Source organism: Mauremys reevesii, linkage group 5 (genome assembly GCF_016161935.1).
Source record: "Mauremys reevesii isolate NIE-2019 linkage group 5, ASM1616193v1, whole genome shotgun sequence".
Lineage (NCBI taxonomy): Eukaryota > Metazoa > Chordata > Testudines > Geoemydidae > Mauremys > Mauremys reevesii.
Genome location: NC_052627.1, coordinates 14,458,229 through 14,485,155, shown reverse-complemented (window position 1 = coordinate 14,485,155; position 26,927 = coordinate 14,458,229). Strand labels below are relative to the sequence as shown.

Sequence of the window (26,927 nt, the reverse complement as noted above, 5' to 3'; positions counted from 1 at the left end):
TTAAATTCATAACTTCGCTAGCAGGGGAGGCTCCCAGGCACCAGCACGCCAAGTGCGTGCCTGGGGCAGGGCCGCCCAGAGGGGGGGGCAAAGGGGGCAATTTGCCCCGGGCTCCGCAGGGGCCCCCAAGAGAACAGCGGGGGCTCCCGCCTCCGCCCCTCTCCTGGAGCCTCAGCGCATCAAACGCCGAGACTCCGCCGGGACCTCTGAGCCCCGCCCCGCTCCGAGCCGCGTTGTCAGGGGGCGGAGCTGGGAGCTCTGGGCTGAGCTCGGCTCCCTCAGCTCGGCGTGGAGCTCCCAGCCCCACCCCCTCCCCACGCGGCTCGGAGCGGGACGGAGCTCAGGCCCCGCTGGCCACATGCTGCGGCTGTTCCGGCGAGGCGCTGAGACTCCGGGTGAGGCGGGAGCCGGGGGTAAGGGGGGTGGGGGAAGTGGGACCCGCCGCCGACGTGCAGCCCGGTCTTGGCGCGGTAGTCGGCGGGGGCCCTTCCGGGACCGCGGGCGCCCGCGCGGAGCCGCCGCCGAATTACCGCCGAAGACCGGGCTGCACTTCAGCGGCGGGTCCCGCTTTGGCGGTAATTCGGCCGCGGGTCTTCGGGGCACTTCCGCAGCAGGTCCCGGAACGGTAGGGCCCCCCCACCGCCGAAGACCCGGGGCCCCCGGAATCCTCTGGGCGGCCCTGGCCTGGGGCAGCAAGCCACCGGGGGTGCTCTGCCGGTCGCCGCGAGGGCAGCAGGCAGGTTGACTTCGGCAGCATGCCTGCGGAGGGTCCGCTGGTCCTGCGGCTTCAGCAGACCTCCCGCAGGCGTGCCGCCGAAGGCAGCCTGCCTGCCATGCTTAGGGCGGCAAAATACCTAGAGCCACCCATTTGCTAGCCACTACAAAACATAGCCTTAATAAAATAAACTGGATTTCTAGCTTATTACAACACTCTGTAACCCACTAACCCCCCTTTTTGTCCTATGACTACAGGCATGTTAACGGGTCACTTCACCCTCAAAGGTCCCTTAGAAACAGTGGTTCTCAACCGGGGGCCAAGAGAAGATGCTAACTACTTATGCTAAACTATCTATTTGATCTTGTATTTAGCTGTGACACTTTGGTTACCTTTCTCAGACCTGAAGAAGAGCTCTGTGTAGCGTCAAAGCTTCTCTCTGACCAACAGAAGTTGGTCTAATAAAAGATAGGTTTCAGAGTGGTAGCCGTGTTAGTCTGTATCAGCAAAAAGAACGAGGAGTATTTGTGGCACCTGAGACTAATTTAATAAATACATTTGTTAGTCTCTCAGTTGTCACAAGTACTCCTCGTTTTTTTTTAATAGAAGATATTACCTCAGTCCTCACCCACCTTCTATTTCTAAAAACAGGAAATGAAAGTTAACCATTTTCAACTATGGTGAATTGTAGAGTAAAAGTCCTTTAAAAAATTACATGCTTATGAAAGGCACAACGTTTTTAATCTATGTAAAAGTTATTTTACATGGACTGATCTAGAACTTACATTTTCCATGATTCAGGCAAAACATTTAACAATGAAATTCTCCTTGCTTTAGTTAATATTTACAGGGACATAACCAGTTAATTCAAAATAAGTTATATTCAATAAAAGGTAACTCCCTCCCTTCCTAAGATGCTTCTAGAATGCAAGATCTTCTGGCACATTAAGGCCTCTTGACACCAACATGTACAAATCAGACTCATTTGGAACTGCAGAGTTATATTCAATCATCAGTTGCATTCGAAGTTATATGCAATCGACATCCAATTCTTCAGTACAGGTGATCCTGTACTTTCCAATATAAAAACTGTTTCCAGGGTTATTACTGTACCCCCAGTAAGGATATAAAACAGTCCACTTCTTTGTTGTTTTAAGTTATTTCACCAGCCTTTTTCTCTTTTTCAAAAGTGCATCTCGTAATGCCAGCTAGAATACAAAATAAATAAGTAAATAAATAAATCATGTTGCATAACAGTGGAATATTGAGGTATTTTGACTACAAGTTTTCAAGTATTTAACTGAAATACCAATATAGCACCCATCATGCAGTGATCCCCATGTGATGTGAAAACCGTGTGTGTGTGTGTGTGTGTGTGTGTGTGTATCTATCTATCTATCCATCCATCCATCCATCCATCCATCCTGTTCATTGCTGGTGTGTAGCCACCTCTAGGGTGGAAGACATTAGCAGGCAAGATCACCACACGGGAATTCAAAAAATCACATCATAGTTAAAACTGTGGGCTTAATTTGGTTATAGATTGGAGGACACGTGCTACTAATTACAGCAGGGACTAGGATTTTCCCAGATGCAATAGCTGACAGATTTCTTCACCTAACTGTAGCCAAACCAGCAAGATGTGATGCCATTTTAGATTTGATATATGTGCAGTTCTGATCTCCCATATTTAAGAAAAATGAATTCAAACTGGAACACGTGCACACAAAGGCTAGTATGACGACCACAGGAATGGAAAACCTATCTTATGAGAGGAGACTCACAGAGCTCAGCTTGTTTAGCCTAACCAAATGAAGGCTGAGGGGAGATATGATTGCTCCCCATAAATACATCAGAGGGATAAATACCAGAGAGGGAGAGGAGTTATTTAAGTTGAGCCTCAATGTGAATACAAGAACAAATGCATATAAACTGACCATCAACAAGTTTAGGCTTGAAATTAGAAGAAGGCATCTAACCATCTGAGGAGTGAAGTTCTGGAACAGTCTGCCAAGGGGAGCAGTGAGAGCAAAAAACCAAACTGGCTTTAAGACTGTTTAGTAAGTTTATGGAGGGGATGGCATGATCAGACTTCCTACAATCGCATGTAGCCAAACTGAAACTGTGAGCAACAAATCTCTCCAACAGCCAGTGATGGGGCACTAGATGGGGAGGGTTCTGAGTTAAAAATTCTCTCTCAGGTGTCTGGCTGGTGGGTCTTGCCCACGTGCTCAGGGTCTAACTGTCATATGTGGCATCGAGGGAATTTTCCCCCAGGTCAGATTGGCAGAGACCCTGGAAATTTTTTGCCTCTCTCTGCAGCATGAGGCATGGGTCACTTGCAGGTTTAAACTAGTGTAAATGGTGGAATCTCTGTAACGTGAAGTCTTAAATCATGATTTGACAACTACAGTAACTCAGCCAGAGGTTATGGATTGATTACAGGAGGGGGTGAGTAAGATTCTGTGGCCTGCAATGTGCAGGAGGTCAGATGATCATGATGGTCCCTTCTGGCCTTAAAGTCTGAGTCACCTGATGGAATCAAGCCAGCCTGCCTGGGCTAGTGTCCCTTAGGTATTGTATGCACAGATGTATTACAGCTATGTATTTAATGCAACACACTTTGCTACTTTGAAAGCAAACTTGGCACAAACAATTTACATTGAGATAAAATTGGATATTTCACTGCCAAAAGCTGTTATAAAAACTGTAATTTGGAAACAATTTAATTCTTATTTTAAGCACTTAGGAAAGTTTAATATACTAACTAAAAAATTACCCTTGTGAGGAAAAGCTATAATAACTTTTCTAGTGACACACTCAGGCTAGACTTAATAACTTAGTTCAGAAAAAATTAAAAATGCCAAGAAACCAAGCAGATTATTTAATACTTTAGGGAAAAAGTCTCGATATATATTGTAAAAATGAGAGACAAAGACCCCTCATAAACCCCTACACGAAAAACAATGGCAGGCACTATTGTGACAGGGATCATACTTGTACCTAGATAGAATTGGTAATACAACCAAGAAAGAGTTAGTGAACTCCTAGATTCAGGCAGTAAACATAGCAGTAGTGACACTTCTTTGACACTGTACAATAAAAAAAAATCACTAATGTAATATAAATGTCATTGCACTGTGTCAATGGTGTTAAACTGGAAAAGATCAGTATAATATCACTCTTGTCCCTTTAAGTAGGTTTAAAGTAATTTCTTTAAAGAGCAAATGAAACTTAAAAAAAAAAGACTGACATTTACAAGCGCAGAGTCACTCCAGAGAGGTTCTGCCAGAAATGTAGACGCATTTAAAACAGGGCTGTCAGTTAATCATTGTTAATACAAACAATTAACACAAAACAGAATATCTAAATTTAAAAAATAGTTGTGATTAATTGCAGTTTTAATCTCACTGTTAAACAATAACAGAATACCAATTTAAAATTATAATATTTTGGATGTTTCCTACATTTTAAAATATGTTGATTTCATTTATAACCCAGAATACGTGTACGGTGCTCACTTTATATTATTTTTATTGCAAATATTTGCACTGTAGAAAAAAGAAATAAATAGTATTTTTCATTCACCTCATACAAGTACTGTAGTGTGATCTCTATCGTGAAAATTGTTGTGATATGTAAGGGTTAAGTAAAGACCTGGGAAACTGCTTTAACTTGTAGTCTCTAAAAAGTTTTACATTGTTTTGTTTTTAAGTGCAGTTATATTTAAGAAAAAATCCTACATTTGTAAGTTGTACTTTCACAATAAAGAGATTGCACTACAGTACTTGTATGAGGTGAATGAAAAACACTCTTTTGTTTATCTTTTTACGGTGCAAATATTTGTAATAAAAAAATAAAGCGAGCGCTGTACACTTTATATCCTCTGTTGTAATTGAAATCTATATATTTGAAAATGTAGAAAAACATTCAAAAATATTTATAATAAACAATAATAGAATACCAATTTAAGTGTAACAGTGTGATTAAAACTGCGATTAATTGCAATTTATTTTTTTTAACCATTTGACGGCCCTAATTTAAAATGGGGATTTCAGCCCTGGATTTTAAACTATAAAATCAAATGTTAGTTCTTTTAAGCCGTTCGCCTCCACTCCGGTCCCCCCTCCAACAGGACCCTTTGGCTCAAATCACTAACACGCTGCTCATTTTGCTTCTCATAGAGATCTGATGTAGTGAGGTAGTCCGGCTGCCTACCAAATCAGAGCCGTCAGCACCTCAATGCCAGTGCAGAGGATTAGCAAGCTCATTGAAGTACCTAAGCTGCTCATTCACAAAATGAACCTCTTGTGTTTTATAAAAGAGGGGGTGGAATCAGCACATTGCTGCTGCAGTCAAGGGGGTCAACCTAGATCCCACATTTGTGGGAAATGGAGACGATACCAAGTAAAGAGCAAATTTGGAAGTACTGGTTCAGGGTCATATTATTTAATAAAACAGCATAAGAATATCCAGGATCTACTTTCCTCATTTGGTTTGTAAAGACAAAAGCCACTGGCGAACTGTTCTCAACACTGTTTGGCTGCCCTTAGCAGAGAATAAAAAGCCAGAAACAGACCCCGGAGCTACTCACTGGGACCCAAATCTTACCGACAAAGGTGGGTTTATAATGAAGTCAGTACACATACTCTACCGAAAGGACAGCTTGGTGAGAAAGCCACAAAGCAGGATTTTCCTGGAAACGGCTCTTTGAACACATTCAGAAACAGTCAGCGCAAGTACAGTGACATTATAATAGTCGGCAACATTTTGGCCTTGAGATTTTCCAGAGCAGATGAGAGGATTTCAAGAGGCACCTTTTATCGTAGACACAGCATACCCAGCCAGCGTGAAAGGGAGGACAGACCTGTCTCTGGTGAATAAGGTAATCAGGAAGATGGTGACTGTGAAATGAAGGTTTGAAGAGGAGCCCAAAGGAAAATAAAAGGATAGACTAAAAGGCCTGTCTGCAAAGCCAATTCTACCACGCAAAGGCAGCATGTTCTGTCACACTGGTGTCCTGATTATACTACAATCCAAGTTTGACCTTGCCTATGCCAAGGGGCCCACCCTGTGTTATAATTATCTTACCATACCATGGTACAACTCTAACATAAAACTTCACCACATGATTTGGTGTTGTCTATGCAGACAAGCCCCACCCAGCACCAGCAGCCACTGGTCTGCAAGAGCCCAGATCTGTGATTGCTACAAAGCCCAGGCATTTGGGTAGGACATAGGCTAAGGGATGTATAGACTGCACAAAGGGCTTTATTATTGGGTTGGTTGGCAGGTGATCATTAGTTTAAGAGAAGCAGCCTATTATAGGTTCATTTGAACGAAGTTTTGACACAGGAAATCTTTAAGCACAAGAAACCTCCTAGAGAACGTGAGGGGTGCTTATTTTAGCTGAAATACAAGCAACTAAAGTTTGTTGCATACACTGCCCTGACTAGTCTCCAATTTACTTTGTCACCAATGGGCTTAGTATTAAATACTGACCTGTTTTTCCCTGAAGGAACGTTTATTTTTTGTTCTGACATTGTGACTGTATCTCATCATCATAAAGTTCTTCTGCTTTTTCTTCTCTTTGTTAGTGGAGCTCGCGAACGGATTCATTTTCGTTTTCCTTTTCACAAATTCTTTTCTGTCCGTCTTTCCAGCCTCGGGAGGAAAAAATATCCAAACAATTAAAGCCCACAGGGTTATCTTCCTTTCTCACAAGTGAGATCATCTAACTGGCCTCTGTAGAAATGCCATTTACTGCTGCACACTTTCCATTCCTGGAGCTGCAAATCCAGACTCACTCTGCTTTCCTGGGCGATTTTATGTGCTTTGTGATTGGCTGTTTAACTGTATCTTTTGAATAAGAGCCTCTATTAAAAAAGAGCTTTTAAAATTCCCAGCGTCAGACACAGGGAACTGGTCTGTGCCGGGGGGGGGAGAAGAGATCTTCAAAAGCACAAATGGCAACCAGGGGGTCTAGCTGTCATTCATGCCTGTGCCCTTTCAAACCTGCCCCTACTGTGTTCTTGTAACACTGCAGGTTGCAAAGCCTTTTCCCCCCTGAAAATTTGCAAGGAAGAGGTTCTGGAATATCACGGCTCCTCACCATGGCTGTAGCCAGTCTTGTTTCTTTGTCTGATTTAGGCTTCTTATGCAGATGCTCAATATCTCTGAGCGAAAGCAACTCTCCCCTGCAAAACGAAAAGAGAATATTATGTTGTCTGGCATCATGGGCGCTTCCACCACGCATGGGTCTATCCCCACCCTCTCCATCATCTCTCATTCGTTCTCAAGATATGGACTCGGACCTCACTGCCCACTTTCACACAAGCACCTCTGTGCTTTGTCCCGTGCTGCCCTTAAGCATAACAGGAGCTACCCATAAACATCTGCACAGCTGCCTCATTGTCCTCCTTCAAATCCCTTTTTAACTACCATACCTACAAAAATCTCAGCAGCCATTAGGCAGCCAGTTTGCTGAGACCACAGCCTATCAAGTTTACGAGTATCGTCTCATTGTTCCCTTGTGCTAACCCTCCTATATTCACCCACTGTCTCGTCTCATACTTAGATTGGAAGCTGTGTGGCATGAGGATACATCTTTTTATTATACATTTGTACAGCACCTAACACAATGAGGTCCTGGCCCATGATTCAGACTCCTAAGTGCTACCGCAGTACAAATAATATCCATTCTACCACCTGAGTGAAAAGGAATTTTGTATTCTACCTGCGCTCCTCGTCGCTGTCTATTTCAATGTTCTTCCTCTTTGCAGCTTTGCCAGGTGCCGAGTTGAGTTCTTTGGCTATTTGGGCCAGGCGTATTTTCTGGAAGTCTTCTTGAGTTAAAACCCGGCTTGTGCTAACTGCTGCGGCTTTGGCTTTCTGTTCTTCTACAGGCATGCTCTTGATCTTCTCCGCCTTTCAATGCAGACAACAGCCACGATTATCAGGGTCTTTAAGCAATGGTTTTGTATGGTTTATTTGTACACTATAATCTTATTATAAAGGCAAGTCCTGTTTCTCTCCACCTATGCGGGTGGGTGGAGAGAAACAGAACTTGCCTTTATAATAAGGGCATATGACTGATTAGGGCAGAAGACAAGAATATTGAAAACATAATAGCAGGTACAATACTTGGGAGGGGAGAGGCATAGGGGAGGGAATAGCACTGGCCTTCTTCAGGTCTACAGCAAAGTTCAATGGTGGGTGTAACATTACCAACGGAGCCCATGTTGCGGCACCACGCAGCCTGTGATCAAGGAGTTCCCAGGCTTTTCAGGAAATTGGTTGAGTGTGCTTGTTCATGTGTAAGATAGAGAGAAGGGATACGGAGCAGTATAAATGTGCCAAAATACTACTACGCTTTGTTGGAGATGGGGATGGGGGGGGGAATTTGCCCTATTCCCCATAGGTTGTAAAATAGTTACACACAAGACTGATTCTTTCCTGCTTTGACCCGTGGATATTTGACCTGTGCAAAGGGGTGTGACACACCACCATTCTCATTAGCTACTGTTTCTACACCCACTTGGCACAGCTGAAAACTACCTTAAAGGTGCAAGCCAGTAGAGAATCAAACCCAATCTTTGCAAATCACATTTATATTTAGGCCAGAAAGTGATGACAAAACTCACTACTTCTTGCTGCTCCTCATCTGAGGAGTGGTGCACATCTATCCATTCCCCATCTTCATCGTCGTCCTCCTCACTGAGACTGGCACTTTGCCATCCATCTGCCCAGGGGAAGAGGCGCACACAGTGACTAGAACAGACTTAGTTCAATTGCATGATAATAAATATAGCAATTAAGACTGGATCCCAGATTCATTTCTGTCCATGTTATCTCCACCTGCTAAGTGTACTACTGTTTTTAAAAGCCCTCCATTTGCAGTTCTCAATCACCTAGTCCAGATGCCACTAGAAATAACAAGCAAGAATTAAAGGGTTGTCGAGTTACAGTAGAGGCTGACTGCTATTTAAAAACTATACATTTCAAGTAGCATCCACAACGTGCTAGATCAGGGATTGGCAACCTTTGGCATGCAGCCCGTCAGGGAAATCCACTGGCAGGCCGGGCCAGTTTGTTTACCTGCAGTGTCTGCAAGTTCGGCCAATCACAGCTCCCACTAGCCGCGGTTCACCATTCCGGGCCAATGGGGGCTGCAAGAAGCAGCAGCCAGCACATCCCTCGGCCCGCGCCGCTTCCCGCAGCCACCATTAGCCCGGAAGGGCAAACCGTAGCCAGTGGGAGCTGCGATCGGCCGAACCTGTGGACGCTGCAGGTAAACAAACCGTCCCAGCCTGCCAGCGGATTTCCCTGATGGGCCGCATGCCAAAGGTTGCCGATACCTGTGCTAGATACGATACAAAAATAGTCCATGGACCACAAAGTTGTGCCTCTCAGCAACATTCAGATATGTGTATTTATATGAAAACAGGTAGTTTGGAGGCAATGGCTTGTGGAAGCTGTTAAAGACAAGACATGCCCCTAACCAGTTTACTTCAGGCACCTGTTGCATCTTGTAATTAACATAGTACACAAGCTATTTAAGGCAGAGACTGTCACTTTATTACAAGTTTGTACAACACCTAGAATCAGATCCTTCATGGAGATTGTGACGTCATCAGTTGTTGTAAGTGGGACCAACCATAGTCATAAACAAGTTATCCCCAAAGTTGTAAGAAAACACCAAAGGCAGCATGCAAAACGCTGGTGTGCCTGATGTCTGATCACTGGCAATGGAGACAAGTGGTTGTGTAAACCTAATTTACTGCCAGCCTGTGTTGCAGTTATCGTAAAGAGCTCTATAAAATTCTAAAATGTGTTTGGAAAAGGCTCTGAAGATAAACAGCGCTACATGAGTGCCCCGTGATGTCTACTGCACAGGGCACCCTACATGCATGCAGTGATATTCTGCAGCATCCCCAACATCCAACCAGTTCACAGAGATACGGAAGCAGCCCACAATATATGAAAAAGTCATGTTACATTTTCAACAGCCTGAGCACTGCTCTTCATTCTTCAAAGTGACTCAAGGACATAGTAAGCAAACAGTTATTTATCTTGGGGAGAGCTGAACAGGTGCATTTTTGAAGCCATATGACCTGCTTTTCCTTGAAGATTAGTCATGCAGGCAACAAAACCCCTTTGTTATCTCTCGCTAAAGCAAATACTGTAGGAAGCAGCACAGACCCAATGTCAAATATAACTGGGTGTATTGCATTCATTCAAGGGCACCACTAGTGCTGTTTCACTGGACAAATGCACACATAGCCAAGGTTACTCAAGACATGACAGTGTCAAACACATGCAAAGTTCCGGCATTACAACAAGAGACTTGCACCACATTTTCACATGTAACTAGAATTCTAGGGGCAATGCTGTACTGCCTGGAAGTGAAGAAAAACTAACCAACCTTCCTCATGTTCTCCTCCTCCTTCTTCCGTGTTCTCGACCTCTAGTATTTCTGCTCCTGGAATATAATCTTTGGCATCTAATTCTCCATACTCGTGGATTCTGGCTTCGGACGAGGCCTCAGTAGGTTTACCCTACAAGTAAACAAAGTACATTTTTAAGTAGCTCTTTGTTTTCTTTAATTTCACCAACAGGACACTTTAAAAGGAGTCTAAGGTGGGTGGACTTGATCACCAGCCTGGGAAACACGATATGGCAATATACATAGTACTGCTCACAACACAGACTGTGGCGTCCCCCCGGCCTCTGGCAGTTTAGTGTCAGGATTTCCATCCTGCCTAGAAGGTCCATAGGGCCTCCTGCAGTCCTCTGCCAGTTACAGGAGAGTATTCTCCCAGCCCTCTCCTGGTCCTGGACTTCCGCAGGTCCTCATTTATATCCCCTAGCCGGAAAACATCAGAACCAATCAGCTGTTGTTACCCAGCTGGGTCAGTTGATTCCCAGCACCTGCCTGCCAAGCTGCTCACCAGAACAGGGCTGGTTGCTCCCCTTAAAGGGAAGATTGCCCTGTTACGAGGTGTTTTTTCACCAGTGAAAAAAGAAGTGATCAGCCAGTGTTAGAAATCAGCCAGAGGCACACATCCCAACATACCCTCCAAAACTTTGGATTAAACTTCTGCAGCTTGGGCTTTATACATTAATGAACATTGCAATGACAGAGATCCACAGCCCTCCAGGTTCAGATAATCCCTCCATCCACTTCTTTTAACAAGTTTAGGTTTTAGTCACACAGAAAAATAAATGATGAAGAGCTTCTGATATTCCATTTTCGGAGCACAGCACTTGATGGAAAAACATCTCCTCTCCATAGATTAATGATGGATTCTGCAGTGAAGTGGTGGGGTCAGAGATACTCTATAGCTTTCAAAGCACTTGGCAAAAAAGCATCATTATCTCCATTTTACAGATGGGAAAACTGAGACAGGAAGTGACTTGCCCAAGGTCACCTAGTAGGCCAGTGGCAGAGCCAGGAATAGACCCCAAGTCTCCTAGGTTCAGTGCTCTGTCCACTAGGCCACACTGCCTTTTGCCTTTAGGTGATCTCTCCAGGGCAAAATTCAATGCACATATTCTTAGTTAAAAGTATGCACACAGTTAACCTTGTTCACTGGCTTGAGGTGCTCAATTTATTTCATCCTCATTTTCAGCATCACGACTCTGCATTTCAGATACAAATTAATGCACATAAACGTCACTTACCCTGAATTTTTTTTGTAACATTTGCGGATTCAGTGATCGGAAGAGATGTATCAGAGTTCTTGCAGACATCATTACATCTACAAAACAAATACCAGGAATAAACAAACACCTTGGAAAAAGCAGGATCTGGATCAAATGAAGAGGAAAGCATTGAGCTAGAATTAGGTTTTGTTCTGTGGCTGGGGAAGAGGGTAAAATGAAAAGCGGTATATTTCTTTACATCTTTCTCAGAAATGCTAGTGCTTCTTAGCATTATTCTATTTGACAATCCGTGTCTTCTGGTCTGGACTACCTACTTTTTAAAACTACCTTCTACTCTCAGCCTTCTTCCAACATAACTGCTATCTTTGCTCTACTCATTTTGTTTGTTGGATACATCTCCCCAAAAATCCTTTTTCAAAATTTAAGCAGCTACCAATATCAGCGTGGATCTGTTACTTTTAAAAAAGAAGTGAAGAAGAACGTTTCTCCAGGACTAGACCTTTCCAAGATAACTCACACAATCAACATTTATTTAGGACATGAACCTGCATCCCCTACAGTCAATGATCAACCAATTGGAAAAGTTCTCATTGATCAAATTGTGCAAGATCAAGCCCTTATGTAGCTTCAGTTCAGGTAGCTGCTGGGCAACTTTCCCCTCCTGACTGCTCTGACTGCTTCATCTCTCACATGAGGACCCCTGAAACAGACACAGAGGTGCAGGAGACTAACATGAGAAATACTCTGAACTCCAACCTATTCCCTTCACAAGCAATGAGGATGTGCCATCAGAACACATAGCATAAACACACGTAAATAAAAGAGCAGCACATTTTTCCACCTGCAAAACACTAAACTTACTTTTGTTTTTATGAGATTTGTACAGGGCGAGGTCTTGGAGCAGGTCTTCCGTCATAGCCAGAGGACATCTCGCAGTTATCTCTTTTATCGCATTCATTCTAGAAAAATCAAAAAAAGTGTTTTTTTTTTAAATTCTCAGTTAGGAAAGACCTTGGCAGCAGCATGTTACACAACCGTGTCTGAGACTAAGGGACAGTTATCCTGAGGCACACAACTCAGTGTCAGAGAAAAGAGCAGCACGGGACTCAACCCCCCAAGTAGCCTATCAAAGGGGCTGTAACCATGGCAGCTTTGCATGGTCTTTTCTCCTAGCCACCACGATGGCCCAGTTTCCAGAGGTGCAGGTGCTCAGCACCTTTGAAAATTAGGATAAAGTACTGGCACAGCAATCACAGCATCCAAAACCAAAGGGTGGAAGTGGGCAGCCCATACAGAACAGTTAACCACCTTTAAATCTGTGGACCATGTCTGTGCCTAGTGGAGTCAGGAATCTTGACTGCATTCATCCATGGTTAGATCAGTAAAGGACAGCCTATGCTGGGGGCCTGTATGCTCACACAGGAGAGTTCCCTTTAAAGTAACTTTACTCTCACATTGACCCTCACCCTCCCTAGTCTCTCTCTAAAGTCCATCCCTCACCCCCTCCTTACGGTTGAAACCATTTTAGCAAGAACCATTCTTAAAGCATGGCTGGAGGTAGTGAGCATGTTTCCTCCTGCACCCCCATGCAATTGGTATGAACAGGGACACCTTTTCCTGAGACTCATCTTAGATCTCTATTATAAGAGAGAGATAATACATTATACAATTATTATTATATAATTAATATTATGCATCAGTCTATAGCATGGGTCTCAGCAAAATAAGCCAGTTTATACTAGGCAGAAAAAGTGGGTTAGTGTTCTGCTGGCAACAGCTGTGTTTAAACTTAATTATTGCTAGCACAATTTCAGTCATTGCATAGACAGGGAATGAAGTCTGGACCATCATGTTATCTACACCCTGAAAAATCATGGCGTACATAAGAGTTTACAGATAAATGGGATACACACAGAACCTTCCCTTGTTACCCAGGAAAGCAGGGATTCAGCCCCATCTGGGGAGAAGAGAATGGAGCATCCTGGTGCTAAACAATGACCTCTACGGCCAGCGACATAGCAGTGTTGGCAATTAAAAATAAATAGTTTACCGTACTCAAAGCACGCTGCACAAAAGGTCATTTTATTTCAATGGGGTTTTGCTTTTGTTTTTTAAAGAGATACACCAACCAACCTATTTTCTATGAGTTGTACAGTGTTTGTAGGAACCCAGGTTCCCCAGGGATCTCAGACTGAATTGTCATGAACTTTTGTACCTACCCTACAGTCATAACTTCCCCAGAATTCTTGTCAGTGACAAAGTTGTTGGCTATGGTCATCAATACTGACTGGATGATCTAGAAGGGAGAAAGTAAAGCAGAGCCAGATGAACATACATTCCTATTGTAGCTGTATTCATTTGCATACAATGCCCTATTCACAAAGGGCAAATTCACTCCAAGCTTGAGACATGGCCCTTTAAGAGGCTATTTTTAGAGCCATTCTAATGGAGCATTTTTGCGATACAAATCCTGCTACAAGCAGGAAATGTGACTACAGCACTGAACGTGGATTCAGCAGACCTGGGTCTGCCACTGGCCTGCTGAGCGACTTCGATCATGTCACATCACTGCTCTGTGCCTCGATTTCCCTATCTGAAAAATGGGGATAATTCTACTGACCTCCTTTGTAAAGCCCTTTAAGATTTACTTTGATTAAAAGTGCTATATGAGAGCCAATGTGTGACCCTAAGAGCATCCCAAGGCTAGATGGCAAGGAGCTCCCTGGTATGCTGTGAGACTCAGCTGGCCTGGCCTGCTCAGTACATCCCCATCCACTGTAGTCATACTTATCCAAAAGGTGGCATGTAAAAAATCATTGCAAAACAACTCACTCACTGATCATTCACATCTTTGTGTGACGTATATATGGTTAATCTACAAAGAGTTATCCAGAAATGTGTGACTAAAATGTGTTTTAACCAGGCATGTCAGGGGAAGTTGGTAAATAGGTTTTTCGAGACAAAGGAAAAGGACCAGCCCCACAAGCCAGGTGTTGCTAGGAGCAGTGGGCTATTTACCAAATGGGAGATAGCAGGAAGATCATTTGCATTGTAAAAATTACAAGCAGGGGTGAATCCAGCATGGAGTCTGCACCAGACAGCATGGAGTCTACACCCAGCAGGGGAAAGGAACTTTATCTTGGGGATACACTTCAGAAAAACACATTTCAGAGGTTTACTGGACTATAAAGAGAGGGAGAGAACCCCTAAGTTATCCTTCACCTGAACAGTCAAAGGAACTGAGCAGTTTGGGCTCTGTGACTGACCCCTGGCTAAAAACCAGCCAGCCATGCAGAAAAGCAACCGTGGTGAGACTCTTACTTTGAACCAAAGCCTCTAGTTTGTTAAGTTAGGTTTTAGTCTTAGAAGTGTATTTTTACTTGTGTTTGGTTTGTAACTGTTCCTATCCCAATTCCTTCTTCTTGGCATCACTTACATGCAAGTTCCTTATTAATAAACCTCATCTTGTTTTATTACACAACGGCAGCCTAGTGTTTCAAACCGAGGAGGAAAATCCTCAGCCAAATGGGGCTGCGTACTGCCTCTGTAAAGGAGCAGCAAACTTAATCAGGTTTTGAGAGAGGTACAGTGAGAGGGGCTGAGCACTGCATGAAGAGGTCTTCAGGGGAGAACTCAGGGCTGGAAGGGTTGTTGAGGTCTCCCTGCTAAGAGTAATTGGGCCGTGGAAGCCAGAGTGTGACCAGCACACTTGTATGCATATTGGTGTCAGGGCAGTGAGCCACAACAGCATAGGATTTAAGATACCCAGAGTTGCAAGGCGGGTGCTGACTGAACCCCCTACTGGCCTGAGTGAACCCCAAAGAGTCACAGGTATTCATTATTAACTTTTTTATGGAACATACACCATACAATAAGCACAAGTGTTCCCATTTTGAAAGATCAGCGTGTGCTTTTCAACCCCACCTGACACCAAGAGGGTGTAATCTCAGAGGAACTGAGCAGACACCACTGAGAAATCACTCCTTGCATTACTTTTCCCCCTACGTAAACAATACCCAGCATCCAACAACACTTCCAACCTGAGATTGGGCAGGTATTTTGCCTCTCTCAGCATAGCTCTGTCAACACATTCAGCAGTTCTATTTCCAATGTTCGCACACAGTCTACTTTTTAATATTAATGAGATTTGGAAGATCCTGACCTCTGGCGGCACCAGCTGATGAGATGCTTGCGCAGCAAAAAGAAGGATCTTGGTCACTTCTGGAAGAGTAGAAAATAAATAGAGAAAGGTTCCACAGTCAATGGACAGCCATTTCAGTGGCTTATAAATATCTCCGTGCATCACAACTTCTAATTCTGGATCCCATCCTGCGAGAAGCTCAGTACCCTGAACTTCCACAGAGAACATGAAGTCATTTGGGGCCTCGCAGAACCAGATCCTCCAGATCACTCTGTCACAATAAAGCACTCAATCAGATACCACAAACTTTATCCCAGACCCTCAGCTGGCCACCTCTTTTGAAGCACCGCATATGGACGGTAGAGCACTTTGAAAAGTCTGCTCTAGGGCACTGGTTCTCAACCAGGGGTACATGCACCCCAGGGGTAGGCAGAGATCTTCCAGGGATGCATCAAGTCATCTAGATAGTTGCCTGGTTTTACAGCAGGCTCCATAAAAAGCATTAGCAAAGTCAGTACAAACTAAAACTGCATACAGACAATGACTTGTTTGTACTGCTCTATGTACCATAAACTGAAATGTAAGTACAAGATTTATATTCCAATTGATTTATTTTATAGTTATATGGTAAAAAGGAGTCCTGAAAGCGGTACAAGTAGTCTGGAAAGGTTGAGAGCCACTGCTCTAGACTGAAATAGTGTTGCAACGTTAACTATGGTGCGGCAAGAGAGACAAACTTTGCTAAACAATTACAGACAGCTTCTTGTAGCAGCCTGGTTTAACTCACACAGCTCAGGGGATCTATTCTAGTCTGTATTTAAAGAATTCTAGCTCCCACGTTCAGAAGTATGGAACACACTGTTCCCATATCCCAGGGGTAGGCAACCTATGGCACGCGCGCCGAAGGCGGCACGCAAGCTGATTTTCAGTGGCACTCACACTGCCTGGGTCCTGGCCACTGGTCCGGGGGGCTCTGCATTTTAATTTAATTTTAAATGAAGCTTCTTTAAACATTTTAAAAACCTTATTTACTTTACATACAATAGTTTAGTTCTATATTATAGACTTATAGAAAGAGACCTTCTAAAAACATTAAAGTGTATTACTGGCACATGACACCTTAAATCAGAGTGAATAAATGAAGATTCGGCACTCTGCTTCGGAAAGGTTGCCGACCCCTGCCGTATCCCATAACAACAACTGGGAGCAAAACTGTGTCTCTGTTCTTCACCCTCCTCCTTCCACGCCCTCCCTATCTGACAAGGCAAACCAGATTGTCCACTTTTAATCCTACAGCACCACTGCTCGAGACCGACTGCACCCAGGGCAATATGGGAATGCAAAACACAAAGGCAGGGAGAGGACACAGGTTTTGTAGATGGTTGCTTACCTCTCTGATGGGGCTGCATGAACCGCTGCACAAAGGGATAGAAGTTAAAGAGAAAGAGCTGTGGGGAGGAAAGTGGATACTGGATTAAAACCCTGCCAGCGTTTCCTCCCTTGTATCTGCCTGTCTACATGGAGGGCTGTGAAACCTTCATAATAATTTTGTACAGACAATGGTACACACAGACTGCACTGGTGTTACTGGGCAACATGCTTGTAACAGAGAGTGGATTCTGATTTGTTTGCCTGCCTTGGACTGGGGGCGGGGGGAAATACTGTGATGAGATGTTCAATATTTTCTTTAATAAAGTAAATACTGATCCCAGTCCAAATCCTATTAAAGTCAATGGAAAGAAGGGGCCCCATTGGCTTTGAATTGGGGCTGTCGTGCAAGTGTCTCATGTTAGATCTGCCGCTTTCTTGATCCCTAGATAAACATCCCTCAGTCCAAAGCTGGAGGGACCCGCTATAAGCAAAAGCAAGTAACTGAGGAACGAGTGGGCATAGAGGCTAGTCTTCAAGAAGACTGTCAAAGGGGCAGCCGTCATGGGTGTGGCCTTCATCACATGGCCATGTGCCCGCTAGGCAATGGACCCGAACTCACTGCACTTCAATATTGAACATCTAAGGTTTCATATAGCGTCTGTTGAATTCCAATTTTCAAGCCACTCAATTTTTCTTCTGTCCCAGTCTGGAATGAAGAGAGAGTCCTGCCAGAGCCTGTCGGCACAGGCCCAGGCTGGGCAGGTTTCCCCTCACATACTCAGTACCACCTGAGTTTGTCAACCCTCAGGACAGGCTGCAAGGCCCATCCTTTCTCCTAGGCCCACAGGGAGCTGGGAGGAAGGAAAAGTTGGAGAACTGTAGAAATTCTGTTTGTGAGGATTAATACAGTTCAGTTACACTCAAGTTGCTGTTAGGTGGGGAACTGCCAGATTCCATTTAGGATTGACAGTACTGTGGGGATGTGTAAGGGTTAAATAAAGACCTGGGAAACCGCTGGTGTGCTAGCATGGTATTAAGGAGTAGAAGCACAGGCAGGCACCGTTTCTGTGCTGGATAGATGAAGTGCCATCCCTCTCCTGTCTGCTTGTTAACGATTGATAAGCGTTGCAGCTGCATAAGGAACGTGGCTGTCTAAAGGATACCCTTTGTATAAAGTAGTGTTAGCTCCCCCTCTCTTCCTTTCCCAGCTACATAAACGAGCTCAGGATCATGGACCCTTCCTCCCTTCCCTGTGAACTGCTGATCAAGGAAACCTGTGGCTGCAATTACTGCAAAGAAATGTATCTTTAAGGTAAAAATGTTTTAGAATATGCTTAATGCTATAGACAGTAAACAGGGCAGGGATAATTATATTCAGTAAATACTAAATTGGGTTTTGGGGGTGTTGTAGTAAATGTGGGTATTTACATATTAACTTAGATAACAGAGCATGATGTGATTAACTCAGGGCTTACTCGACAAGTGAGTCGAGGGGAACAAGTATCACAATAAAGAAGCCTGTTTACTCAATGTGCCTCTGGGTCCTTCTGCTCAATCTCTAACAAGTACTTTGAAGAGACTGCCAAAAGCATTCAGATCCTAGGATGGACACTCCTTTATGTAGTTATCATAAACCTCAGTGACTCCTGATCCATAAGTGCTGGAATCTGGGATGCTGGCAGTGCAGCAGCACCCCCTGGCTTGAAGTGGTTTCCACCATATGCAGCGTTTACAGTTTGGTTCTATGGCCCTCAGCATCCCCCCTATACAAATTGTTCTAGCACCCCTGTCCTGGCCTGCAAGGACCAGCTGGCCCTCTCAGGGCAGCTACTAGTGCCACACATAAGTCCATTAGGAAATAAAATGAAGCCAAACTCATCTTCACTTACAACGACAAAGTCTCCTGTGGCGAAAGGCCAGAGCATTAACCCACTGTACCATCTTGATCACATTCAGACCCATTACTGATGGACAAGCCTACTTTGGACATGAGAGCTCAAAAACCCAGTGCAGTTAACATGACGTGTACCTCGTGTATTCCAACTAGTCTAGAGATAAGGTCCATGAGCATCATCTTCACTTCAAACCGTTCCTTGGAGGTCTCTAGCTGCTTTAGGAGTTTCTCTGCAAAATCTGGAAGCAACATGGAGTGTCAGCAAGAAGTAATAGCACTGGGAGGGTCGAGGATGTCAGAGCAGGATGTGTGTCAGCTTGACATCCCAAGAGACTTTGGAGAATAAAGCTGCCACAGATCATTAGATAATCAGCTATTAAGGCTCAGATAGCCTCACCCTGATGATACACAAGGTGAATTGGTTACTGCACTAGATCAGCAAGAAGAAAAAAAAAACTTGAATAAAGAAAAAAATTGCTCATAAAACTGGGAACAGGATAAACAAGCAAAAGGAAAATCAAGGGGCTTGTCACGGGGTGGCTTGCTCCTTTAAGGGCCAAGAGGCCTGGGGCTAGCCAGCCCTGTTCAATCAGCCCTGCTTTTGCCATACTTAGCTGCTTCCCTGCCTAAGGAGGCTGGACTCACTGGGATCAGGTGACAGCCTGAAACACCTGGGCCTCAAAGGGTGGAGAAAACCCAATTTGCAGGAGCAACTACAGGGAGCAAAGCAGGGCTCCTGTGTAAGGCCCTGAAGCTGGGTCTAGAAGAACTCCAGAGATGCAACCTGGGTGCAACCAAGGAGGCCCTGTATCATCTTGTTTAAATAGCTCACCCACAGGAACAGGAAGCTGAGCAAGGCAGACAGGACTAGAAGCCATGCAGACGGCGCTGGATGGAGCCTCTCTCAGTCCAGGACACCAGCCTGGCCAGTCTCAGAGACTTTGCTCTGCAGACTAAGTTCGGGAGCTCTGAACCAGAGTCTTGAGATCTATTAAAATCAACTTACAGATGCCCAACTGTGGAATTCAAGCAGGGTACACCAGGCTGCCAGGGGGCACACAGGGATGGCACATGCCTTTTACAGAGCTCCACAGCTTTAGGGGTCAATATTTAAAGCCAGTTAATATGCACTAAAAAGGAGGCTGAGTTGAGGCCTATCTGAAAAAAAATCAAGTTCATGATGTCTAGAGCGAAAAAGTAATATGAGACAAAACAGACTAGAAATAAGGGGGAAAATTTTAAATGACCTAAGTGATGAATGGTAGTTAGTCATTAAAACTTTCTAGTGTTTCCCTAGGTTTCTCCAGGAAGTCTTTAACGCAAGGCTGGGTATCTGTTTTTAAAGAGAAGCTTAGCTCAGACAGCAGTTACAGCCTCAAAAGTTACTGGGTGAAGCTCCATGGCCAGCGTTATGCAGGAAGTCAAGACTAGATGAGCATAACAGTGATCCCATCTAGCCTTAAAATCTCTGACCATTCCTCCTAACTTGCAAGGTGCTGTGAGATTTAATCAACATTCGTGAAGCGTTTTGAGATCTGGTGACCCAGTGTGGTATCTAAACATTCCATATCATTCCCACATTCAAACAGTGGAGCATAGGTGTCTCTCCCATTGCAGTTTAGCCTGAAAAATCAGTATCTCAGCTCAAACATGGATTAGAATTTCCAAGGCGCATGTATATTAATTGGCTTGGACACCATGCTTACCTTGGGGATCGTGGATCAAATGAATAGCGGAGAAGTTAAACACCTCTGGCTTTTTCTTCTTCTTGTGTTTCTGTAGGACAGCAAGAGACAAGAAGACACTTTTTCCTTTCCATGGAAGAGTTGTTCTAAGCAAATTTCAGACATCAGTTCTGGAAAGCTCCCATTTCACATTACCAGCTTTAAGAGGCATGTTTTGATTTTAAATAGTAAAGTTCATCAGCACTTTCAACATTTCCTGCATTACGTGTGGTTTTCAGACACACGACTCCAGGCAAAGTCAATGCAAACTGCGTAACAAAAGCTCCACTCAAACTCTTGAAACACCTCTAGCTATATAGATACTAGTTCCCAACCAGGCACTGGGCATGGGAAACAGTTCAGAAAACACGCCACAATCCTGCCCTGACTTACAGTGTACCCCACGCAAAGGGATTGAATGAGATGCAAGTCACGGCAGAACCTGGTCCACCATCTAACCTAGCAAAGTCTCTTTTCAACTCGTGTTCTTCCACGTGAACACGTGTACGTCAAGCTGGCTGCTGCCAGAGCAGCAAAGGGACCTTTGCTTAGAAGACATGGCAAAGGGTAGTTGGCTAAAAAGGGACAGATGAGAGCACAAAAATCCTGGTCTTGAAGGGTCCCAATATATGAACCGACGAAGGAGAGAACCTGACGTAGATGACTGCGGTCTCAAAAAGGGAAATGAGAACAGCACGTTGTCTTTAGAAGTTTGATTAAATTGAGCACTGCATTGTTAGGGCTGACTGCTTTTAAAATCCTATTTAGCTTTACAAGTATTCAATTTACTCTTGTTTCCCTTTCTACCAAGCCACCACCGGAAACTTTACACTTGGGTTCTGCTGCTAGTTCCAGGGTGATTCCAAAATGTCCAACCGGGCTTCCCTTACCTTCAGAACCTTCATGGCTTTCTCCAGCTTCTTCTTGTGCTTGGTGGTTTTCTTTCCCGTTGCATATCTCACCATGAGGTCTCTGGCCGTGGGCCCTTCATCCTTCAGAAAGGAACATCAGACAGAGCATGGGAATGAGACTTCAAATAGGATATTGCAGCTGGTTGACAGCAACAGTTGTCAGGGTCACACACCAGGTTTTCAAAAATAGGAAACCAATTCATTCTACCTCCAAGTGTTTGCCGTGTAACCAGCCTGACATTCATTTCAATACTTAAAACACTGACTTCATAAAAGAGAACACACACACCAAGGTTTATGCCCAGGTGACAGCACGTCAATAAAGCAATACAATAGATATGGGACTAGTCATTAGGCAACAGTAACATATTATTCAACAATACCCAACGCATGAGTAACGCTTTAAAAGGATCTTGATACAGATCAGATAAAGTAGCTGGGAGTAGGGGGATGGTTAGGGTAACATACTTCAGTGAATTTGTTCAAAAGCATCTATGTACTTGTCTGACCCCCATCACTAACCTCTGTGCACTCCCCACATATCAGTAAATTTATTCCCACAACACCATCGGAGATAAAGAAGTGCTATTTTCCCCATTTTACAGATGAAGAACTGAGCCAGAGAGAGATTAAGTGACTTGCCCAAGGTCACATGCAAAGTCTGTAGCAGAGCTTTAATTAAAAAACAAACAAAAACAAAACAAAAACACAAAACACAAAACACAAAAAAAACCACAATCCTGGCCTCCCAAATCCCAGTCCAGTTCCTCAATCACAAGTCTACATGAAGCCTCTGGTAATTCTTTACCTTCTAAACCAGGGGCGGGCAAAATTTTGGCCTGAGGGCCACATTGGGTTTCCAAAATTGTGCCTCCCCAAACAGCCAGGTGTGGTCCCTTACAGTGTAAGCTCTTCAGGGCACGGGCCACACCTGGTTTGTATCATCAAGGTACAGTGCCCAGCATACTGAGGGCTCTGCTAGAACCAAATACATTCTCACAGTCTGTAAGGGGGAAAAAAACAAACCTGTTTTTCCTACTAGCTCATTCTTATAATGCGGGTTATGACTTCCCATGCTGCCAGCTACGCGACCATCAGCCCAGGCACTACAAATGGGCCAGTGACTAAGTGGCCCTTAATGATTTTGAAAACAAACGGGACCGTTTTCCTGATCTTCCCCTCAACGTACAGGCCTATTTCCCATTAACAATAACAGCACATGTCCTGAGGATACCAAATCCCTCAAACTGAAGGGCAAACTAACAAACAATCCCGGCTATTCTTTCTGGCTGGCATGGAAGAAAGCCCACAGGTGCGTCGGGGAGACAAACAAATGGGTGTAGGTGGCTGACATCCCGGATGGAGGAGAGAGGGCAATGCAAGAAGAGACTAGGGCAGAAAAATAAGATACATAATACCTACTGCGGATACATTTGCAGAGTTTGAGAAAGTGACAGCAAGAGAATTAGCCTCCGGACTAACCTCAGATTCTGAATCACTCTCTCTTTTCTCATCTTCGTCTTTCCCAAGGAAGAATTTCAAACCAGCAACAAGTATCTGAAAAACGTGGACATTTGGGGGGAGCGGGGAAGGAAGGGAAGAATTAGTTTACAAGAGGCAAAAGGTCCCATGTTAGGTCACCAGTTGCTTATAACAGGAGATATGAATTGGCATAAAACAGACAGGCTGACTGAAAACACTAGACATGTGCAAAAAAAAACAACAACACTCTCAGTCTTTGTTGCCTGTCTTGCAACAGTGAAGCAACTGCTCGAAGGGTAGCAGGTCTTTCACAATGTTCCCACGTGAACCTGCACTATTGCATGAGGGCTGCTTTACTAGCACAGGTATATCAGCAAAGCACCCCAGTGTGGACAGGTCTTATTACCGGCCACACTGCTCAGCAATATAGTTTATTCTACCAGCCCTAAATAAGACAATCTGTGCCAGCACAATGGCACCAAAGCCAGGGGCTGTGGCCAGCAGAATTATGTCAGCCAAGGACGTGAAAAGGTGTGATCCTCGACTGACACGACTGTAGTGTAGACACAACCTATTGTGCAACGTCTGGTTTCTTTAGTTGCTAGTACAATTTTGGTTTTATTGCGCTGAGCAATAAGGCCATTCATGGTAACTTTGGCAGCAGCTTGAGATCCTATGCTCAGTTTCACAAGCCTACGGTGGTTTTAAGAACTAGAGTACGGGCCTTTATCATATAACGAACCAACCCACGGCATCCTAGGCATTTCTAAAACCACCACCATTGCAGCATCCAGATACAGGCAGCTGGGATACTAGTTATTTTCAGTGCTGGAGCTGAGAAAGCACAACAGTGCCGATCAACATGAGGCAATGCTCCTGAAAGTCACTTTTGGCTAGCACTGCCAGCATGAGGAGGTATGGAATCTCACACCAGCCAGCAACAGCTGGGCTACTAACGTCCATTCCCAGGGTGTTCATAACTCTGAGGTCCTTCGGTATAGAAAGGAAGTTGCTTATGTACACACACACACACACACACACACAAACACAACAGCGGAAGCAAAATATACTGGCATTTCAGATAGGTTTCTACCTCACCTTTGTGACTTTAGAAAAGCAGGCTGTTGTGATAACGTTTACTGTTTTGGCATCATTCCTGGAATAAGCAAAACATTAATATACCTTCACCAAGAAGTTTGCTGATTTTGAAAAACAAGACATCATGGTAGATTTAATGCAAAGTAGAGTCACTGGAAACAAACCCCACAGTACTAGCTGCTTTCATCATACCATCAGTGATTTCAAACGCAAACCAAGAGATGATGTTTCTACATGTCATTTGTTGTCATTTTTCCTACACAAAAATGATCAGATCTAGATAGATAAAGCATATACGCTTCTGGGTAAGTTCACACTTGAGAAGAACACACCATTTCACTTTGACAACAAAGATGAACCAATAAAAGCAACGGCAGGCCCCACAGTAAAAGATACTTCAAGTGATAAGAAATTGCCTGTTAAAATAAATGCAGAGAGATTTGGCTTTCATTACAAAAGCTACAAGAAAGGTTTGAAACAATCTCTAGGAGAGGTTTATAAATATTGTAGATCCTGAACTGAATTTGAGCTGAGTCTCAAATACCTATAAAGCTATTTAGCAATACTGCAGAAGCCCTGTCTTTAAAAGGGGAAGGTATGATATAGATAATCTCATCATACCATTCCCTCTAATGGCACATGGCCCATCTGCAACTGCTGGTAGGAAATATCCCCAATTGCTGGAGATGGGGCACTCCATGGCCCTCTCTGAGTTACTACAGGGAATTCTTTCCCAGGTATCTGGCTGATGGGTCTTGCCCACATGCTCAGGGTCGAACTGATCACCATGTCAGGCATCAGGAAGGAATTTCCCCCCGGGTCAGATTGGCAGAGACCCTGGATGTTTTTCGCCTTCCTCTGCAGCTTGGGGCCTGGGTCACATGCTGGGCTGAACTGGAGTAAATGGTGCATTCTCTATAACTTGAAGTCTTAAATAATGATTTGAAGACTTCGGCAATTCAGCCAGAGGTCATGGGCCTATTACAGGAGTGGGTGGGTGAGGTTCTGTGGCCATGTCAGAATAGATGATCATGATGGCCCATTCTGGCCTTAAAGCCCATGAGTCTATGAGTAAGATGGTCACCTATATATTCTAAGTGTTCCCAGTGTTTACTCTGTTGCAATATTTCGTTCCCCTCCATTGTACCAGAGGCATTATTACGCTGCCGTTCTAGAGCTAGCATTGCGGCAGTGCTGCCCAGCGGATTCACGGCATATCCCAGATCAACACGTGAACAAAGCTCCTGAAGCCCAAACATGCTCTGCCAACTCGCCTAACGCCCCAGCTATTCTCTCTCCTTTCTATAAAAGGCAGAACTGCTGCACAGTCGGGCTGAACTGCTGAAGTCCCTAGGAACTCTGCCTGGAATACAGAACAAAGGGCCATGCAAACCACCCCTGCAGAACATTGGGGAGACCCCAATGAGGCAGAAAATGCTTAAAAGGAGCAGTTTTTCTTATCTGTACTTTCATTTCCATGGAAGTTAAAAGGGGGGTACAAGTTAGGTGACAACTTCCCCCCCCCCCCCACAACGACACACACTTAGGGATAATTAGAACCTAAAACAATAGGCAAACGAAGATCCACTCTTGCTACTCCTCACGGTGAAACATCTGCTGAGAGCAGCAGCACCAGAACTAAGGCAGCAGTGGAATCAATAAACATCTGTGCACCTCCATTAATACTCAAAGTTATGTTCTTCTAATACATCGCCATCTTGGCACTTACCCAGCCCCCTGCTTATTCAAAACAGCGCTTGCTTTTACTCCGGAAAACCAACTCACTCCTCAAAACATGAATGCACCAAGCAGGTAGCATCAACGTACAGCCTTCTTGTCTAATACTAGCCATGCAAATCCTATTTCTTCTCTTGAAGTACCCCTACACTTGCAGCAGCATGTAGAAAACAGCCAGCGCCCAGCTGGCTAGCACGGGGTGTACATAGCAACGTCGCTGGGGAGGCACCGCTTAGGCAAGTAGAGTACAAAATACCCTACACATCTCTTGACGTAACCATGGGGTGCCTCCCAGGTCTACACTGATATTTTTAGCAGTGTAGTGTCCCGCTATCTCCTCACTACCAGCGCCTTTCCTCACTGCATGGAGCTACATGCACTATACACACTGCCGCAAGCGTACACAAGGGCTTGGACATCAGCCACAGTTGGACTTCATGACTTACAGCAGAATTATATTCAAGATTTAATGCATCAATAGAGAGGCTCAAGAAAGCATGTGTATGTACAGGTTTTGCTTGATGGTTCGAAGTATACTTGTTTATTGTTCTTAAAAGGAAAACGTCTAAGATTCTTCCTGCGCACCTTCTTCTGCGAAGTCTCTCAGTCATTTCTGCCCTTCTAGATTGTGTTCTACAGAAACACAGTACCACCACACTACAAATGGATTGCCCCAGGGTGCACTGATTTAAAATCAAAGCCATTTTAATCACATATTTTAATCACGACTGAGATCAGCAAGCAGAAAACCTTGATTTAAATCATCAATTTTAAACTTGTTTTGCATTTGTACCTTTTAGTTATTTTCCAAAAGAAAAATTGATTCCTTTTGGTTGGAAACCATTAAAACATGCTGATTTGCAACAAAAATATAGCCTTTACACCACACTTAATGCTTCTTTTTTCTAACCAGGAAGATGCACTACACCTCTATACACATTTATTTAAGCAATTATATTGCTTAAATACATGTATTCAGATTCTAAATTTTTACATTTTCTGTCATGTTAGAAAGCAACAAATAACATTTCTTATTTATTAGATGATTGTTTTTTGCTTGTGATTAGTGTCAAGATCTATTTAGATGGAAATTCAAAAATCAATTAAAATGCACAAAAACAGTGTTTTAAAATGTTTTTCGTTTGCTAACGATATCTTAAACATGCTGGATATAAAAGGAAAAAAGTTT

General features: G+C 44.0%; 1 protein-coding gene across 1 annotated transcript in view; it reads right to left on the bottom strand.

The window, feature by feature from the left end:
- Positions 1 to 1,437: 1,437 nt before the first annotated feature.
- The window catches only part of SDAD1 (SDA1 domain containing 1), a 33,234-nt gene continuing 7,744 nt past the window's right edge, over positions 1,438 to 26,927 (bottom strand). Inside the window, exons 7-22 of the mRNA XM_039542404.1 lie at positions 24,002 to 24,059; positions 22,904 to 22,978; positions 21,401 to 21,502; positions 20,493 to 20,562; positions 18,922 to 19,025; positions 16,912 to 16,969; positions 15,543 to 15,601; positions 13,600 to 13,676; positions 12,242 to 12,339; positions 11,399 to 11,475; positions 10,140 to 10,272; positions 8,359 to 8,456; positions 7,452 to 7,642; positions 6,828 to 6,912; positions 6,218 to 6,379; positions 1,438 to 1,923 (exon numbers count right to left, since the gene is read on the bottom strand). Of these exons, the coding sequence (XP_039398338.1) occupies positions 1,873 to 1,923; positions 6,218 to 6,379; positions 6,828 to 6,912; positions 7,452 to 7,642; positions 8,359 to 8,456; positions 10,140 to 10,272; positions 11,399 to 11,475; positions 12,242 to 12,339; positions 13,600 to 13,676; positions 15,543 to 15,601; positions 16,912 to 16,969; positions 18,922 to 19,025; positions 20,493 to 20,562; positions 21,401 to 21,502; positions 22,904 to 22,978; positions 24,002 to 24,059 (1,498 nt within the window). The 3' untranslated portion in view covers positions 1,438 to 1,872. The remainder of the gene's footprint in view (positions 1,924 to 6,217; positions 6,380 to 6,827; positions 6,913 to 7,451; positions 7,643 to 8,358; positions 8,457 to 10,139; positions 10,273 to 11,398; positions 11,476 to 12,241; positions 12,340 to 13,599; positions 13,677 to 15,542; positions 15,602 to 16,911; positions 16,970 to 18,921; positions 19,026 to 20,492; positions 20,563 to 21,400; positions 21,503 to 22,903; positions 22,979 to 24,001; positions 24,060 to 26,927) is intronic.